The sequence below is a fragment of the Myxocyprinus asiaticus genome, chromosome 49 (genome assembly GCF_019703515.2).
Source record: "Myxocyprinus asiaticus isolate MX2 ecotype Aquarium Trade chromosome 49, UBuf_Myxa_2, whole genome shotgun sequence".
Taxonomy (NCBI): Eukaryota; Metazoa; Chordata; class Actinopteri; order Cypriniformes; family Catostomidae; genus Myxocyprinus; species Myxocyprinus asiaticus.
The window spans coordinates 25,166,750-25,187,433 of NC_059392.1; the positions used below are offsets into that span (position 1 = coordinate 25,166,750).

A 20,684-nucleotide genomic window follows, 5' to 3' on the forward strand; every position below is an offset into this window, starting at 1 on the left:
AAACAAAGTGAGTCCAAAACAGACTACAAATCCCATGAAGCCTTGCTCACTAAAGGTTCGAACTCTCAACTCCTATTGGATGAGGCGCACAACAGAATGTCCCTCAACCATGACATCATCAGGAGTAGAAATACCTCTGAAATGCTTCCGGGATTTGCTTCCAGCAACTTTGCTCGCCGTGTGTAGACGCAGCTCATCACTGCTCTCAGGTGCAGCCTCGTGGCACAAGGAAGTAATGTCCGACATGAAACTGTGGCCATACAATCTCCATCTCGCTGGACGAGTTGAGATTACTCTGTGTTCTACCGAACACTCTAATGGATCCGAAGGAGACCGCCGAGCAATCCGCATCTTCATCCGTTTGCCTACAGAAGTGAAAAGAAAAGATTTCACTTCTCTCTTCAATCAAGTCAATGTCGCTGATTTCTCTGCCAGCCCGCCGAGAATCAGCAGCCGTACCGCCTGCTGACAGAGCGAGGAAACAGCCTCCCATCATAACCCGAGCCTTGAGAAACCGAGTCTGAGTTAAAGGACGGATGAACACACATTCTGCATCCTCATGCGATTCAAGTAAGAGGTTTACGTCTGGGCAGAGATAGAATATTATAGTGTGTTATTCTTGTGTACCAAGGTTATTGCTTGTACAGTTTACAGACCGCCATGTCCACTCATTATTAATACTCAGGGTATTAATTATCACAAATTTGATATACTGTATTGTGGTCCAACCACATTGGACTGTTGTGCATTTCCGCCATCGCGGGTGAGACCGGCAAACTGAGTTTATCCATTAAAGAATCAAAGACCGCGGGACGGTTTACGAGCTGTCCACCGCGTCTCTGAGTGATAAACTAACAGCTGCTTCCTCTCCCACGATCGTGAAACCGGCTTTGGGGCCGTCACTTTATTCTCTCTCTCTCTTGTACTAACCACACACACACGCGTGCGCGCGCGATCCCTCACAAACATTCTCGGACACATTTTTGGCTAGTAGATAGCTTCGTGATAAAGCTCAGCTTTGTCCCTAAGCTATCGTACAAGCGGATACACGCGGTAACTGGTAGACGCCATTGACTGGTTTCTCTCCGCCCACATACGCGGTCATATTCTCTGGCCGGAAGTCTCACGTGACATACTCTCCATGAGAGTCACGTCCGCCATTTTGTGCGCGTTTATTGACTGCATTGTATTAATCATTAATTTATATTACTGCATAAATAAACGTTGTTATATTACAAAGAGAAGTGTTTTGGTTTGTTTTGCATACACCTGTGTCATGCTGACGGGATGTCAGTGCATGGATTCAAGCCTTCATTCATTGTTTTGTTTTCCCGAAAATCGATATTCTTCGGATGTCGATATTCCTAAGAAAACAATCTAATATTGAGACTGTTATACTATCTGGTTATTAGTCCCTGATTCCAGGGTGGTGCCCCATCAATGTTAATCCTTATTAATATTCTATTGATTTTTGATAATTGATAATTATCTTTGATGATTGTTGAATTTGAATGATCAATAAGCTAGTGTTAATTTTAATTAATGTTTCATCGATGTTAACAATTAACGATTATCTTTGATAATTGTTGATTTAAAGGATTAGAAAAGCTAACATTGATTCTCATCAATGTTCTATTGATTTTAATAATTAATAATTATCTTTGATAATTATTAATTATTGCTAATAACCAAATCCGCTCCTAAATGTAGCGCACTACATTTACTGGAGCCCCATATGAGGTTTTAATGAGTTAGATTCAATTAATTAATTGAAATATTAATTAATAACTAAAGAAATAATTATTAATTATTTCTGATAGTAACACTGATCTAAACAACCAGTAAAGCCCTACAGAACCGACTCATAACAGTCATCGTTGGGGAATCGGGCTACACTGGTCGTGCTGTGCTTTGTGATGTAGATTTTGGTATGGGAATCGGATTATTGCGCTGTATGTTTCGCATTGTAGATTAAAAAAATCCGGCACGTAAGAGTAATTTGTTTGGGAATCGAACTACACTGGTTGAAATGTATGTTTCACACTGCTACAGCCGTGTTGCAGTGCTGCTAAACGGTAGCACAGGAAACACAGTCAACAGTATTTTAGGACGTTGTTCCATCCACATCAGCAGAAGAATCTATGTTCAAGAATCTTTAACTTAAAAGGAATATTATTACGGGTAAAATACAAAGTAAGCTCAGTCGACAGCATTTGTGGCATAATGTTGATTACCACAAAAAAATTATTTGGACTTGTCCCTTCTTTTCTTTAAAAAGAGCACAAATCGAGGTTACAGTGAGGCACTTACAATGGAAGTGAATGGGGACAATTTTTTGGAGGGTTTAAAAAGCAGAAATGTGAAGCTTATAATTTTATTAAAGCACTTACATACATTTTTCTGTTTAAACTTGTGTATTATTTGATCTGTAAAGTTGTTTACATCATTGTTTTTGCAGTCGTCTACTGTTCCATGTTACGTCATAATGGCAACAAAGTTGTAAAATTTTATATAACTTTATACAGAAAAGGTTAGTAAGTGATTTTATCACACTAAAATCATGTTAACACACATATTGGTTATGTCTTGTGGCTATACTTTTGAAACAGTGAGTATTTTAACGTTTACGAATTGGAAGTGAATGGGGGGACAATGTAAGTGCCTCACTGTAACCCAGATATTTGCTTTTTTTAAAGAAAAGGAGGGACAAGTCTAAATTAATTTTGTGGTAATCAACATAATGCCAAGAATGCTGTCGATTAAGCTTAACTTGTACTGAACCTGGAATATTCTTTCAAGCGAAAGTCATGAAAATTGTGGTGGCGCGGTTACTCACCTCAATCCGGGTGGCGGAGGACAAGTCTCAGTTGCCTCCAATTCTGAGACCGTCAATCCGCTCATCTTATCACATGACTCATTGTGCATGACACCGCGGAGACTCAAAGCATGTGGAGGCTAATGCTACTCTCCACGATCCACGCACAACTTAGCACGTGCCCCATTGAGAGCGAGAACCACTAATCATGACTACGAGGAGGTTACCCCATGTGACTCTACTCTCCCTAGCAACCGGGCCAATTTGGTTGCTTAGGAGACCTGGCTGGAGTCACTCAGCATGCCCTGGATTTGAACTCGTGACTCCAGGGGTGGTAGTCAGCATCAGTACTCGCTGAGCTACCCAGGCCTCGGCAGTTTTCCAATGTACTGACGTTTTAAAAACTTTGAATGTCTCCTACCCCAGCCAACTGCAAAGGCGACCTTTGGAAACCATGTAGGCGTTCCAGATACTTTGTTTTTGAAGAGGAGGAACACGTTTGTGCCATATAGAGTATTCCAAGTGAATGTGGCCAACATGAAGTACTGAAGAAGGGCTGTAACCGCTGTGCAGGGACCTTTATCTGGATCCTGATAGTGATCTGACTCAGGAACAATATTCCGCTCAGAAAACTGTATCTCCTTTGTATGTTGTTCAGGGTTGTTAATGCCGAAGATGAAGAGAAGGTAGAAAATCGTCATACTCAAGCAGACATTCACCACAAGCAGAGTAGGGCTCCCTCCTCTTGACTTCCTGTAGCAAAGAGTGTGTACAAATATGTGGATACTGTCCCAAAACTGTAAGCCCATTACATAACCCTACCCTTATTAAGCTGATCAGGTTCAAAGCATACAGTATATTGGCTCACAGTGATTAGGGTTGAGAAGTATTTCATCATGCTGAGTGACTACAGCCAGGTCTCCTAAGCAACCAAATTGGCCCAGTTGCTAGGGAGGGTAGAGTCACATGGGATAACCTCCTCGTGGTCGCGATTAGTGGTTCTCGCTCTCAATGGGGCATGTGGTAAGTTGTGCGTGGATCGCGGAGAGTAGCATGAGCCTCCACATGCTGTGAGTCTCCGCGGTGTCAAGCACAACGAGCCACGTGATGAGATGCGTGGATTGACAGTCTCAGAAGCGGAGGCAACTGAGACTTGTCCTCCGCCACCCGGATTGAGGTGAGTAACCGCGCCACCACGAGGACCTACTAAGTAGTGGGAATTGGGCATTCCAAATTGGGAGAAAAGGGGATAAAAAAATAAATAAAAAAAGAGAAGTATTGCATAGATCTTCATGCCCATTTACTGTGATAGTATATTATTAATTTTTCTGTGTTTCTACAAGTAAAACGTTATTGTGCTTTTACCTGGTCATGACTTGGTACACTGCAGTGACAGCCAGACCCACTACAGAAAGAGAACAGCCAGTGATGCTGATCCAGTGTAGGGCTTCAGAATATTGATAGTTTGCACTGAAAGTCTGCAGAAAATGACAGCTGTATAAATTTCTTGTGGCAATATTATTTTTAAATAATATTTATTTGCCTGTACCTTTAAACTGAACACAATGTTGGGAAAGCTACTTTGAAACTTTAGCTTCCCAAGCTAAAAGCTACTTAAAACCTATAGTAGTTAATCTACAGTCAAGCTACTCTTTTTAAAAAGTAGTTAGCTACAATACAACTAACAAAAAGTAACTAACTACATTGAAACTATTTAAAGAAAAAGATATATATATGTATATATATATAATTTTTTTTTTTCTTTTTTTCTTTAAATAGCTTCAATGTAGTTAGCTACTTTTTTAGTAGCCAATTTTTGTTAGGGGACAATTTTTGGAGGGTTTAAAGGCAGAAAATTAAATGTTATAAAGGCACTTATATTATTTTTTTCTGTTAACACTTGTGTATTATTTAAGCTGTAAAGTTGTTTACTGGGATTACAGGGTTTGTGGTGTTATGTCGTCATGGCAACGAAATTGTAAATTGGATAGTAAGTGATTTTATCACTCGTTCACAATACAATGTGACAAAGGTCTACTCTTTGGAAAATGTAGCTTGTTTCTTGAAAAGCTACAATATTGTGAAAATAGTCGCGCTACTGAAAAATGTGCTTAAGTTAGCAGTGTCACTACTTTTAGTTAACTATTCCCCAACACTGAGTATCTTTGTTTATAACACTGTTTTTCATCAGTATTTATATCATGTTATGTAAATGTGTCTTACCATTAGGATGGCAAAGTTTACATATTTTTCGTTAGGTTTACAGTTGCATGATGGGTGACCTGAGGTGATCTCTGCTTTGTCACAGCCTTCTGCGCTCCAATCTTTTTTGGAGTAACTCCAAAACACGCATGCAAAGTTGTGGAGGGACTTCGTTGGATCGATCTGTAAGTTCAATGATGAATTAGTTCATGAACACCCTTCACTTGCCTACCTAAAAGCCAATGTGTTTGACACCACAGAGCGCATGAATGTACATGAATAACAGAAATCTCATAAAAAGTGAGAGGACTTTGATGAAACAGAGACAGCCTGTTTTTCTGTGCTTAATTTTTCATTTCATTGTGAATATTATGAAGTGTTTTCTTTGCTTTCCTTAGCTTTTATTGTTAATTTTACAAAGATAAAATCAAGTATATAATTTCCTTTCAAATGTTTCCTTTAAAAGCAAGCCATTTTTTTCATGAAAAAAATACTATACACAACAATGAGCCTACTACTGTCTCACTGTAGCATATTACCCAGATACCTCACGTACGTATCTAAGATGTCTGTTTTAGATCTTTTTCATCTGGAAAGCATCACATTATAAATAAAGGAATAGTTCACCCAAAAATGAAAACTCTCTCATTTTCTCACCCTAACTGCCATCCCAGATGTGTATGACTTTCTTTCTTCTGCTGAACACAAACAAAGATGTTTAGAAGAATATTTCAGCTTAGAAGGTCCATACAATGCAAGTGAATGGGTACCATTATTTTTAAGCTCCAAGTTGCACATAAAGGCAGCATACAATGAATCAATAAGACTCCAGTGGTTAAATCTATGTCTTCAGAAGCTATATGATAGGTGTGGGTGAGAAACAGATCAATATATAAATCTTATTTTTGTTTCCCTATCTGTCACTCACTCAACGTTGTGTCGATGTAGTGACACTAGGGGTCACTCTTGGGAGCCCGAGACACCTCTGGTCTTTGATAAAAGGCCAATGAAAATTGGCAAGTGGTATTTGCATGCCACTCCCCCAGACATACGGGTATAAAAGGAGCTGGTATGCAACCACTCATTCAGATTTTCTCTTCGGAGCCGAACGGTCATGCTCATTGAGCTGAATATCACTGTTCGTTCACCTCTGCTGGATCTGACGGCGCATTTCAGTGGCTTCTCCCTCCTCTGCACTGGTGCACTGCAGAGAACGCCCCTGGGCGCTTCGGCAGAAAAATTAGAGAGTATATTTTCTGAAAGAGCATTTTTCCCCTCTAAAAGAGTATATATTTCTCTAAAAGAGCGCACACACGGAACGTCTTTTTAAAGACGTGTCTTTTCAAAGATGCCTTTCCGATTGTGTGTTATTCCTGGTTGCGGTCGTTATCTCTCAACTTCGGATGGTCATGATCGCTGTCTTTCGTGTCTGGGCACGACCCACACGGAAGCAGCGTTTGTGAATGGTTCATGTTCTCACTGCGAGAACATGACCATGGCAACGTTGCGGTCCCCAGCAGCTCCACGCCTCGGTCCTTCTTCCTACGGGTATGAGGCCAGCGCGGCTAGCACTGGGGGCGATTTGGGGACCCCAATGGGATCGTCTCCGCCGGGTATCCCCCCGCGGATCTCCCATTCCCCGGCACGCTTGTCTGCCCCAATCGGGCTTCTGGATGAGTTCGCCAGCTCGTCTCATGGTGAGTCTGGCTTCTTGTTCGGAGCTGGCGAAGATGATGAGCTTTCGAGCGTAGCATCGGAGAGCGGGCTTATCCAGTCGGACGCAGAAGCCTCAGCTGGGCTTCCCCCTTCGGAGACGATCGCCCAGTCACAGGCCGATGCCAAAATGACGGACATGCTTTCCCGGGCGGCCGCGAGCGTCGGGTTAGAGTGGAACCCTCCGCTCTCCCCTAAACCCTCGTGGCTTGATGATTGGTATCTGGGCTCGCGGCGCTGCTCAAAGCAGCCAGCGCCCCGCTCCAATGCCATTCTTCCCGAAAGTGCATGAGGAGCTGACGAAGTCGTGGGAGGCACTTTTCACCTCCCAGCCCTGACTCCGCAGTTCCCCCGCTCTCACTACCCTCGATGGCGGGGCGGCCAAGGGCTATACGGCGATTCCCCCGGTGGATAAGGCGCTCGTGGTGCACCTATGCCTGCAGAGCACCGCCACCTGGTGTGGACGCCCTAAGCTCCTGTCCAAGCCCTGTAGGCTCACGTCGTCCCTGACGGCTAAATGAGGCACCTGTATGCCTTTAAGTGGTGTCTATTCGCTAAGTGGTGTTCTTCCCAATGCGAAGACCCCCAGAGATGCGCAGTCGGATCAGTGCTTTCCTTCCTGCAGGAGAGGTTGGAAGGGAGGCTGTCCCCTTCCACCTTGAAGGTGTACGTTGCTGCCATAGCAACACACCATGACGCAGTCGACGGTAAGTCCTTAGGGAAGCACGACCTTATCATCATGTTCCTAAGAGGTGCCAGGAGGCTGAATCCCTCCAGACCGCGCCTCATTCCCTCATGGGATCTCTCCGTAGTCCTTCAGGGTCTACAGAGAGCCCCCTTTGAGCCTTTGCAATCAGCCGAGCTTAAGGCACTCTCCTTGAAGACTTCCCTCCTGACTGCGCTCACTTCCATCAAGAGGGTAGGTGACCTGCAAGCGTTCTCTGTCAGCGAAACGTGCCTGGAGTTCGGTCCGGGTTACTCTCACGTGATCCTGAGACCCTGACCGGGCTATGTGCCCAAGGTTCCCACCACTCCTTTTAGGGACCAGGTAGTGAACCTGCAAGTGCTGCCCCAGGAGGAGGCAGACCCAGCCCTGTCGTTGCTGTGTCCGGTGCGCGTTTTAGGCATCTATTTGGATCGCACGCAGATCTTTAGAATCTCTGAGCAGCTCTTTGTCTGCTTTGGTGCACAGCAGAAAGGAAGAGCTGTCTCCAAGCAGAGGATCGCCCACTGGCTCGTTGACGCCATAACTACGGCATATCTTGCCCAGAACATGCCACCCCCGGTAGGGCTATGAGCCCATTCTACCCAAGGTGTAGTGGCTTCCTGGGCCCTGGCCAGAGGTGCCTCTCTAACAGACATTTGCAGAGCAGCGGGCTGGGCAACACCCAACACCTTTGCAAGGTTCTACAACCTCCGGGTGGAACCGGTTTCATCCCAGGTAGTGGCACGCAACACAAGTGGATAAGCCCGGGATAGCCGGCCGGGTGTATCGCTTGCACATAGCACCTTCCACCTCCCTTGGAGCTGAAGATGTGCACCATTAATTCCCAGTAGTGTTCACAAACTTTGTTCCCTGGTTGACTTCCTCCGAGCCCTGTGACAGTCAAGTTTTCAGAGAGACTTGCTGCCGGCCCAGTACACGTGCTAACTAAGAGCCCTGTTCTGGGGTAGGTGCTCCGCATGTGGCGGTTCCCTGTAAGGCTAACCCCATGCGATATATGTCTTCCGCTAGTTCGTTTCCCTGCTGGCAAACTGCGTCTTCCTTGGGCAGAGCCCCTCCGCCCCAGTCTCCATGTTTGTAGTAACTCCTCCCCCATTGGGCAGGATCTACCTTGAAGGCTCTCCACATGGTTGGAAAGACCATGTGATGTATTCTTCCACTTAAATATCCCCCCATCTCTATGGGTGGGATGTGTTCTCCGCGGTGTCTTCCCCTTGGGAGGGACACCCCCCGACTAGACCTGGCGGCCCAGTCGGATAACCCCCCTTCTTTTTTAGGGAGTGGAAAAAGAGAAGGGGAAAAGAGGCCACAACTAGGTTAAGCCTGTCTCTATCTTTGGGTAGTCGACTTGTCCCCAAAAAGGGCCGTTCGACACTCATAACTATGTTGGGGGAGGTTACATGTCGACCTGGTGCGCTGGCTATGAGGCACACAGCAGTCTGCCCACCACACACCGCCAGTTCACGTAACACAGTTCAGCCAGTTGTGGCGTTTCGTCTAGGGACGCCTAGTGTCACTACATCGACACAACGTCGAGTGAGTGACAGATAGGGAACGTCGTGACTGGTGTAACCTCCATTCCCTGATGGAGGGAACGAGACGTTGTGTCCCTCCTGCCACAACACTGAACTACCCGCTGAAATGGCCAGAACTTATATCGGCTCCTCAGCATAAAACCTGAATGAGTGGTTGCATACCAGCTCCTAATATACCCGTATGTCCAGGGGAGTGGCATGCAAATACCACTCGCCGATTTTCATTGGCCTTTTATCAAAGACCAGAGGTGTTTTGGGCTCCCAAGAGTGACCCCTAGTGTCACTACATCGACACAACGTCTCGTTCCCTCCATCAGGGAACGGAGGTTACACCAGTAACCAAGACATTTTTTTCCCATAAATTCTCCTCCCTGCAGTTTTTCACCCGCACCTATCGTATCGCTTCACAAAATATGGATTTAACAACTGGAGTCTTATGGATAACTTTTATGCTCCCTTTATGTCCTTTTGGAGCTTAAAAAATTTGGTATCCATTCACTTGCATTTTGAGGACCTACAGAGCTGAGATACTCTTCTAAAAATCATTGTTTGTATTCAGCAGAATAAAGAAAGTCATACACAACTGGGATGGCATTAGGAGTGAGTAAATTATAATTTTCATTTTTGGGTGAACAATCCTTTTAACATCTGCTAAACATCTTAAAAGATCAGATTTACAAACATTCTAAATCATAAGACATCTGCCTAATGTCATATTGACATGCGAGAGGAAACGTCTTATAGACGTAATTTAGATGAGCAAAAAACCTAAAAAAAAATAAATAAAACGTCTTCCAGATGTAAACCGACACATCAAATATAAAACTCTCAATTACAAGAAATAAAGTTGCAATTGCAAGATATAAACTTGAAATTATGAGAGATTAAAAGTGCACTTATAGACTATTTTTTTTCTCTCATTAAAAAAGTTTTACTTCTTAAGATATGAATAATAATAACATATGTCTAAAATCATGAACACTCACATGAGATGAGGACTCCAATCATATCTCAAATCAAAATCGAAATCAAATCACTTTATTGTCACACAGCCATATACACAAGTGCAATGGTGTGTGAAATTCTTGGGTGCAGTTCCGATCAACATAGCAGTCGTGACAGTGATGAGACATATACCAATTTACAATAACATCAAATTAACACAGCACAATTTAAACATTTGATATACACATAATTACACTCAACAATATACAAATAATAACATACACTGTACAGTATACAATACTCACAATATAGATACACATTATTCAATAAAAATAAAAATATATAAAAAAGTATATATAGTATATATAGAATGTACAGTATTGTACTGCATTGACATTCAGGCTGTCGGTTGATAGTCAGTTGTTAAGAGAGAATATAATATAATAATAATATAATTTATGACAGTCCGGTGTGAGATATAAGAGTAAGGGTAATGAAGTGCAGTGCTGATGTATTTTGATCGTGGGAGATCAAGAGATCAGAAGTCTGACTGTTTGGGGGAAGAAGCTATCATGGAGTCGGCTGGTGCGGGTCCTGATGCTGCGATACCGCCTACCTGATGGTAGCAGTGAGAACAGCCCATGGCTCGGGTGGCTGGAGTCTCTGATGATCCTCCGAGCTTTTTTCACACACCGCCTTGTATATATTTCCTGGAGGGAGGGAAGCTCACCTCCGATGATGTGTCTGGCAGTTCGCACCACCCTTTGCAGTGCTTTGCGGTTGTGGGCAGTGCTATTGCCGTACAAGGCGGAGATGCAGCCAGTCAGGATGCTCTCTACAGTGCAGGTGTAGAACCGTGTGTGGATGTGGCGGCTCAGTCCAAACTTCCTCAGCCGTCTCAGGAAGAAGAGGCGCTGATGAGCCTTCTTCACAATGACTTCGGTGTGGATGGACCATGTGAGTTCCTCAGTGATGTGGACACCCAGGAACTTGATGCTGCAGACTCTCTCCACCGGTGCTCCATTGATGGTGATGGGACTGTGTTCTCTGTCTTTTCTTCTGAAGTCCACCACAAGCTCCTTTGTCTTACTGACGTTGAGGGAGAGGTTGTGCTCCTGACAACAGTGTGTCAGAGTGTGCACCTCCTCTCTGTAGGCTGTTTCATTATTGTCAGTGATCAGACCTACCACCGTCGTGTCATCAGCAAACTTAATGATGGCATTGGAGCTATGTGTTGCCACACAGTCATGTGTGTACAAGGAATACAGTAGTGGGCTGAGAACACAGCCCTGCGGGGCTCCAGTGTTGAGGGTCAGTGATGAGGAGGTGTTGCTGCCTATTCTAACCACCTGACGTCTGCTTGACAGGAAGTCCAGGATCCAGCTGCACAGCGAGCTGTTTAAGCCCAGAGCCCGGAGTTTCTCATCTAGCTTGGAGGGCACTATGGTGTTGAATGCTGAGCTGTAGTCTACAAACAGCATTCTCACATAAGTGTTCTTTTCTTCCAGGTGGGAGAGAGCAGTGTGTATTGTAGATGCAATGGCATCATCAGTGGAGCGGTTGTTGCGGTTGTCAAGAGAGAGAGGCAGCACAGAGCAGATGTAATCTCTGATTAGTCTCTCAAAGTATTTGCTAATGATGGGGGTCAGAGCAACAGGACGCCAGTCATTTAAGCAAGTTATTTTTGATTGTTTTGGAACAGGCACAATGGTGGATGTTTTAAAGCATGTGGGGACTACAGACAAAGAGAGGGAAAGGTTGAAAATGTCCGTAAAATCACCAGCCAGCTGGTTCGCGCACGCTCTGATGACGCGGTCCGGAATGCCGTCTGGGCCCACGGCTTTGCGGATATTCACCCGTCGGAAGGATTGGGTTACATCCACTACAGAGACGGAGAGTGAACTAACCTCTGTAGCTTCAGCCGCGAGAGCTCCCTCCGCGAGGGCGGTGTTATTTCCCTCAAAACGAGTATAAAAAGTATTTAGCTCATCCGGGAGAGAGGCAGCGGTGTTCATGGTGGAGTTTTTATTCCCTTTAAAGTCCGTGATGATGTTAATTCCCTGCCACATGCTTCTAGAGTTGGTGGTGTTAAACTGTCCTTCAATTTTGTTCCTGTACTGACGTTTTGCGGTTCTGATAGTTTTTCAGAGGGCATAACTAGCTTGTTTATGCTCCTCCGCATTCCCAGAATTAAAAGCGGAGGTCCGCACATTAAGTGCCGCGCGAACATCGTTATTATCCATGGTTTCTGATTCGGATAGATCCGTATTGTTCTGGTTGGAACCACGTCCTCTATGCACATTCTGATGAAACACATTACGCTATCAGCGTAAAGCTCGATGTCATCATCAGAGGTGGACCGGAACATCTCCCAGTCTGTGTGATCAAAACAGTCTTGTAGCGTAGAATCTGATTGGTCCGACCAGCACTGGATCGTTCTGAGGGTGGGTGCTTCCTATTTCAGTTTCTGCCTGTAAGCAGGCAGAAGCAGAATGGAAGAGTGGTCCGATTTGCCAAATGGTGGGCGGGGAGGGATTTGTAGCCATCCCGGAAGGGAGAGTAGCAATGGTCCAAAACCCGGTCCCCTCGTGTGTTGAAACTAATGTGCTGGTGGTATCTGTAACTTTATAAAAGCTGTTTATTCTGCATGGTAGGATCACATGACCAGCCAAATACTCATTAATCTCATTAACCACCCTGTTATTGGACACTGTCACTCGTGGATTAAATTAATCATGACTAATGCTGTAAATAGTGAATTTCTACAATGGCATCGAAAGTTAAAAATATTCCGATTAAATGATGCTACATCCACACCAATAAGTGTCAGTGTAAGTCCAAAACAACATATTCAAAAAAATTACTGAGTGCACCTTTAAAGTCGCAATTTTGAGAAATAAAGTTACAATTGTGAGATATAAAGTCACAATTGCCTCTTTATATTATTTTTTATTCCATGGTGGGATCAAGGCACCATAGTTTTGGTTTTATCATTATTTCCAAAACAATTCTATTCCAGCAATTATGATTTGGCAGACTAGTGCACCCTGGCCCTTATTTGGCCTCACTCCTGCTTCCTGGCTACAGTGACAGTTGTAGCGCATAGCCAGACCTATAATTATTACGGCAAAGGTCTCGGCTCTACAGCAGCTTCAATTGGCCAACAATTGCCCATTTAGACCGGAAAAGCCATCTAAATGACAATCGTTAGTATTTCTGTAACTGATGATCTCCTGGGATTTTCACGCACATCAGTCTCTAGAGTTTACTCCGAATGGTCCCGAAAACAAAAAATATCCAGTGAACGGCAGTTCTGCCGACGGAAATGCCTTATTAATGAGATAGGACAACAGAAATGGCCAGACTGGTTCAAACTGACAGAAAGGCTACGGTAACTCAGATAACCACTCTGTACAGTTGTAATGAGCAGAATAGCATCTCAGAAAGCACAACACGTCAAACCTTAAGGTGGATGGGCTACAACAGCAGAAGACCACTTTATTAGAACCATAGTGTTCCTAATAAAGTGTTAATTGAGTGTATATACTGTATAATATTGCTTACCGATTGTGAGATTGTAAACTCAACCTCCAATTCATGTTGTTCTTGAAGGTTAGCAGAGATCACCCTTCTCTTGGTATCTGGGGATGATTTAAAGCTTTGTGACTGGAAGAACTGATCATTATCATAGAGGACAAATCCAACATCTTCATTTAAATCTACACAGAGAGTGAAAAACAGAAAAAGAGAGAAAGATTACTGACAAGTTACTAATTACCTGTTGCCTTGCATATTTAACTTACCTTAAAGGTGAAGTGTAATTTTTCTGATAAAAATTTTTTTGTTTTTTTTTTTAAATAAAAACTTTAAAAAAATTCCATTGATTCCTCCAACAAGTGCTTTTGTTGTTTGTTATCCTGACCAGCATGACACAGCAACATTTGGCCGAAACAATGGTGTGATTTTTGGGCAGGACTATCTGTTTGTTTGACCAATGACAGATAAGGGAAGTGCTTGAAAGCTACAAGAGAACAGTAATTATTTGCGTAATTTCATTTGGTAACATTAGAGGTGCAGAAATTACACACTTCTCTTGTCTTCTAACACACAGGGGGAAAAAATACAGAATGTGAATAAATCGTGCCTTCTTGGTCATTTTCTTTTGATTTCTTTTGAACCTTTGTTGATTCACTGTAATTCTATACTTTGTAATGTATAAAGCTGAGGTGGATAATTTCTGCACCACTAGGGGCGGCAAACGACATTGCAAATATAACACTTTCAAATGGCTTTCCTGAATATTATTCCAATCTGACATTGACCAAAGAAAACGATAGTCCAAGAGAATGTTGCTGAAACAAACCTATGGTTGTTTTTTTTATTTTTTTTTTTTATTTTTCTGTATTTTGAAGGGTTAGTTCACACAAAAATGAAAAGGTAGCTTTTCTATATTAATCAGAGTTTTGGTCCTAAAGAGCTGCGATTAGCGTTGGGACATTCTGTCAATCGCTTGGTTTCTATTTGCGGCGTCGCACCGTGCAGTCCAGTCCACTGTGAACTGGCACTGATCCAAAATCTTTCTCAAAACAGCATATTGAAGCCAGCATCTTACTATTCGGCTAAAACCAACTTCATTTGGACCTATGGTGTCACACCTACTGAATGTTTCCTAAGATCTCGCTCTTTTCTGGCGGAAATCTGTCACACACACACCAGTTCAGAATGGAGAAGAAGGGACATATACTGTCGGCCTTTGCCTTTCTCTTCAATTCTTTCAGTTCACTTTTGGTAAGGGACACATCTAAAACCTCCTAAACACTGCAATCTCTTGTACTCTATCTGACTGTATTCTCAGCCTCCTCCAACTCTCTGTTTGATTTCTGAGTATTCCATTTTTAAACAAATAAGACTTGGCATAGAAATGCATCTCTTCATCGAATTTTCAGACATGTTTTGTAAGTTCTGTTCTCTGGTTTGTGTGCAGCTGTATTGTGTTCTGTTGTTAATATCGCTGGTTGTCCATTTGAGGCTAAACAAATCAGTTTCTCGCTTGAACAGCCATCTTGTGATGGGGGGTTGTGTTTTCTGTTGCTTTCATGCATTAATAAATGCACACAGGAGAGCAACTGTCGGTAAGCATTTTCACTAAATAATACATTCAATTTTGGTTTGTTTTTCACCAAACCTTATCATATGCCTTCACAATAGGGTTGCCACCCATCCCGTAAAATGTGGGATCGTCCTATATTTATAGATGAAATGAGACGTCCTGTATCGAATCAATACGGGATGCAATTTGTCCCATATTTAAAGCTGGTCCGATGACATCATGGCGAAATCGTTCAAGATCGTTAAGTTAACCTTGATATATGTTGGAAATTTTGCCTATGGTGGGTAAGGGACCATCTGAAAAGTCCGCACATTTTGCTTAAACGTGCTAAAACTGTGGAGGATGTGGTCAGAACAAGGCATGAGCCGCATACAATAATTTATTAGATTTCTGAATTATACTTTTGCATCCTTTATGAAGCTTGAAGAGGTGGTCACCATAAACTGCCATTGTATGACATCACTGAGCACAATTTATTTTCACAATTTCTCCCTTTATGTTAAGAAAAAGAAAGAAAGTCATATAGAGTTATAACAACACAGGGGTGAGTAAACAATGACTGAATTTTCATTTTTGAGTGAACTATCTCTTTAAGTCATAATAAGAGAAAGTTTAACATCAAAACAACTTTCAATGGATCAATTCACTGAATTATGAAATATAAGAAGACAAAAAGCAAAGCGTCAATTCTAAATTCATCTCTACCTTCATTAAATTTGAGTTTCATCTGAAGGTCAAAGTCTTTTATGTGTTGAGGCAGATTCTCAGTCTCTGTCACATCCAGTTTTATTCTGTCAGGTATAAAGGTATCTCTCTCCCCTGCAGATATAAAGATAATTTTAACTGTTAAGAGGACACTAACTGTAGAGACAACATTTAAATATTTATAAAGATGTACCTGTGCTTATGGCATACAGACATAATTATATAATGAAAATCAGCATGTTAGTTTTGAATGTTTTGCCACCCATATTCGGACCCAAAGTGCAGAATTTAGACAAGCATCACCATGCCCAGGAAATCTCAGTACTGTTAGGTTAAATTTAGGAGTACATTAATGTAAATTCTACTCAGATGTTTTAGAAAAATAGACAGTCTGAATGATTTATTTAATATCCATTCAAAGAAGTAAGCGCATGTGCAGTGTGTTGCAACTGCAGTTCCATCTTCGGCCACTGGGAGGGGCAGTTATGCCATCTGGAAAGCATACCAGCTTTAGCAAACAAAACTTTCGACCTTCTGTTGCCTATTGTTTTTTTTTTTGTTTGTTTTTTTTTTTTTTGTGAGATCAGTCTGCATTTTCACCTTTTTTTGGAAGCTGGGCAGACTTGGACTAATTTGAGTCACAACTGCATCTTTTTTAACACATTTTTTGTAAGTGTACCAAATATATTTCTGAATAAAGCAGTTGTTTGAATCATTGAATCTTTCATGTCAATATTTACTGTTCCCTGCATTGGAAAATATGCATAGACACTCCTCGTACATACTGGTGATATTCTGAAGAATCAAAGTGGTTTACATAATTTGACTGTCTCATTTTATAATTTTTTAAATCCGAATGGGTCCAGTGCCACCACCCGGCATTGCTAGACGAGGCAGTCCAGCTGGCAGAGGACCATTTTGCGGCATATCCGGGGGACGGCGAGACCTCATCTCTCTCTATCTCTCCCTCTTCATCTCGCCCTTCCCCTTTTCCATCCCCCCTTTTCCCGTCCCTACTCCCTGGGAAATGGGGGTTCCTTCCCCCAAAACCAGCTCCCTGGTCACAGGGTTTACCTAACCCTCCTACCCCGCCGTATCTGTCTCCTCTCCCCTGCAGGTTGGTGACTCCGAAGCCACAGGTGTGGGGGTACAGCCTGGGCTGGTCAGCTGGTGCTGCGGGGAACCAGGGCACTTCCAGGACCAATGCCAAGTGATGCAGGTAAGGGCATTGTTTTGGGTCCCCGACACTCTCCAGGCCACTCCTGATCGAACTGGGATGTACCGTAAACCGGTGAGTATCCAAGGGGGTACATACCAGGTCTTGGTGTATTCAGGCTGTAATCAAACCTCAATTCACCCATGCTTGGTTCAAGGCAAGGCTTTGGATACAGCATGCCGGGTAAAGGTGAGGTGTGTGCATGGGGATGTGTACGAATATCCCCTAGTGACCATCACTAGTCAATTTTGGGGACAAAAGCATAAAATAGAGGCGGCGGTTAGTTCCTGCCTCACCCATCCACTAATTTTGGGTATGAATTGGCTGGCCTTTCAAATATTGTTGAGGGGAATGTGTGTGGATGGGTCCTGCCACTGAATCGTCTGGTGTGGGGTGTGTGCTGCATTGGCTGGAGAGGCATTGCCTGAGCCATTGACATCAGCGCCGTGTCAGGAGGTCCTGGGGAACTTCCCTTGGGGATTTCCCTCTGGAGCAGCCATGAGACTAAATCCTAAGGCATGCCTTTGACCAAGTGAAAGTAATTGATGGTCAGCAGCTTCAGCCCAATGTTGCACTCTCTTACCCCTACTTTATGATTATAAAATATTGGTTGTATCGAGTGATGCAGGACACTCAGACAAACAAAGATACGACCCAGTTGTTGATTCCAAAGAGCCTTTGAAAATGTTGTTCCAGGCAGCTCATCATAATCTGATGGCAGGACATTTAGGGCAGGACAAAACACTCAACTGACTCTTGGCCTGTTTCTATTGGCCGGGCATTTGCGGGGATGTTCGCAGGTGGTGTGTGGCATGTCGCAAAGTCAGTTGGTGAATCCACCGGCCACCAGCCACTGCGCCCTCTTCCGTTAATCGAGGTTCCCTTCAAAAGAATTGGTATTGACCTCTTCGGGCCATTAGAATAGACTGCACGTGTGTATCACTTTGTGTTAGTCTTAGTGGATTATGCAACGCAATACCCCAAAGCTGTGTCACTCCGCAATATTTCAGCACAAAGTGTTGCGTAGGGATTCTTCAAAATTATCTCCCGAGTTGGGATTCTGAAAGAGATCCTAACTGATCAAGATACAACGTTTATGTCACGTACACTTCGCAACCTTTACAAATTATTGGGGATTAAATCGATTCATACCAGCATGTACCATCCTCAGACGGATGGCTTGGTTGAATGGTTTAATCAAACCATTAAAAATATGATTCGAAAGTTCATACACAAGGATGCTCGGAATTGGGATTAATGGCTCAAACCCCTATTATTTGCAATACGAGAGGTCCCACAAGCCTCCTAAGGGTTCTCCCATTTTGAATTATTATATGGGCACAGTCCTCGGGCGTTCTAGACATCCTGAGGGAAAATTGGGAGGAGGGACCTTTAGAAAGTAAAAATGAAATCCAGTACGTTCTTGACCTGAGAGCAAAACTCCACACATTGGGGCAATTAACACAGGGGAATTTGCTACAGGCACAAGAATGTCAGTGTCGGCTGTATAATAGGTGCACTCAACTTCGGGAGTTTGCACAGGGAGATAAAGTCCTCGTATTATTACCCACCTCGAGCTCCAAATTACTTGCCAAGTGGCAAGGACCCTTTGAGGTCACAGAGCGAATCAGGGACGTTGACTATGAGGTAAAGCGAACGGATAGAGGTGGAGTGCAGCAGTTATACCACCTCAATCTCCTAAAACCATGGAGACAGCTGGTCACTGTGGCTTTGGCAACAGTCATTCCAGAGAGGGAGGAGCTCGGGCCAGAGGTGAATTTTAAAACCGCAAATCAAATCACCTCAGTCCTTTGTGGAAACCACCTCTCACCTTCCCAAATCACAGAGGTTGCCAAGTTGCAAGCAGAGTTCTTCTACGTGTTTTCACCTCTCCCTGGTCACACAAATCTCATAGAACACCACCCCAGGGGTAGTGGTACGTAGCCGCCCCTATAGATTACCCGAACACAAGAAACAAGTGGTGCGGGAAGAACTCATGGCCATGCTCAATATGGGGGTAATCGAGGAGTCCCACAGTGACTGGTCCAGCCCTGTGGTCCTGGTTCCTAAGGCCAAAAGTTCGGTCCAGTTCTGTGAGGATTTAAAAAAAGTCACAAATCCGATGCCTTGTATTGATGAACTGCTCAATCGGTTAGGCTCACTTTTATTCGACACTGGATTTAACAAAGGGATATAAGCAGATTCCCTTGACTCCCATGTCCCGCGAAAAAATGGCATTTTCCACTCTGTTTGGGTTACACCAATTTGTGACCCTTCCTTTCGGTTTGTGTGGGGCCCCAGCCACGTTCCAGCATCTCATGGACAGAATCCTCCGTCTGCACGCTGTCTACGCGGCACATCCAACATCTGAGGGCTGTCCTGAGATCGTTGAGATGGGCGGGACTCACAGCAAACCCTTAGAAGTGTGAAATTGGACGGGTGGAAGTATGGTATCTGGACTTCCACTTGAGGCATGGGCAGGTGCGTCCCCAAATTGATAAGACAGCAGTGATTGCGACCGGCCCGAGACCCAAGACCAAAAAGGAGGTGAGACAGTTCCTGGGGCTGGCTGTCTAATAATCACAGGTTTGTGCCTAAGCGTTCAACTGTCACCAGCCCGCTGACTGATCTCACTAAAATGGGGCACCAGACCCAGTCCAGTGGATGGAACCATGCCAACAGGCTTTTATGCAAGTAAAAGTTGTACTTTGTGGTGGACCACTCTTACATTCTTTTGTCTTCCCTCTCCCTTTTGTTTTAAAGATTGACGCATCGGATAGGGGGTTGGGGGCCGTGTTGTCCCAGGTGGTGGAGGGGGGAAAAGCGCCCCATACTGTAAATTAGCTGGAAGCTCTCGGTAAGGGAGACTAGGTACAGCACGATTGAAAAAGAGTGCTTGGCCATCAAGTGGGTGGTCCTCACCCTCTGATACTACCTGCTGGGCCTGGCCTTCACCTTCTGTTCAGATCACACCCCACTCCAATGGCTCCACCGCATGAAGGATGCCAATGCGCGGATCACCCATTGGTATCTGGCACTTCAGCCGAGTGCCAGATACTGTCGAGGTGGTCCACAAGCCAGTGTATAGATGGCTGTGGCGGACTTCCTCTCTTGGCATAGGGTGGGGGGGGGAGTTGGTAGCAGGCCAGATGGCTCCCTGGCCTGAGATGGGTATGTGGAGGCGGGGGCGTGGTCAAGCAACGTTTTGTGAATGGAGAGCGAGGCCAGGAGAGGGGAATGGTAACAAGCTGTTCTGTGTTGCAGTGAGTGGCTCGAAAGAGATAAAGGGGAGATGAGCGCTTCAAAAGGGAGAGAGAGTTACCCAGACCTGTGTGTGTGTGTTTTTTGTGTTGGAAATAATCGCTGAAAAGCAAGACAATAAAGATCATCAATGAACTGTTCTACGCTGTCTCCCGCTGCCTCATTCCGGGCATTACTAGGGAAGTGTTACAGTTTGATTTATCTTCTTTTGCATGAGAGCTCCTGTTAAAGCAGATGTTCAAAGCTAATTGTTACACACTTGCCTTTAAAAGAGGTTAACTGTGCTTGTCGGATCTTTGCTTTCCCATTGATGGACTGCACTGCCAAATTTGGCTGCACCAACACATTATTTAGGTCCTTTCGCAGAGAGAGTTGCTGCAGAGACTTTGTTAGACTGCACACAATTGAAAGACAGAAAGGCAGATGAAGTAAACAAAAATAATCAGGGAATCAAAAGC

General features: G+C 44.0%; 1 protein-coding gene across 1 annotated transcript in view; it reads right to left on the reverse strand.

Moving 5' to 3' along the window:
• Window positions 1-20,684, reverse strand: part of adgrg7.1 (adhesion G protein-coupled receptor G7, tandem duplicate 1) — a 44,205-nt gene that overhangs the window by 7,508 nt on the left and 16,013 nt on the right. The window contains exons 6-11 of the mRNA XM_051693579.1: window positions 20,490-20,620; window positions 15,750-15,863; window positions 13,499-13,653; window positions 5,039-5,200; window positions 4,181-4,293; window positions 3,237-3,568 (exon numbers count right to left, since the gene is read on the reverse strand). Coding sequence (XP_051549539.1) covers window positions 3,237-3,568; window positions 4,181-4,293; window positions 5,039-5,200; window positions 13,499-13,653; window positions 15,750-15,863; window positions 20,490-20,620 — 1,007 coding nt within the window. The remainder of the gene's footprint in view (window positions 1-3,236; window positions 3,569-4,180; window positions 4,294-5,038; window positions 5,201-13,498; window positions 13,654-15,749; window positions 15,864-20,489; window positions 20,621-20,684) is intronic.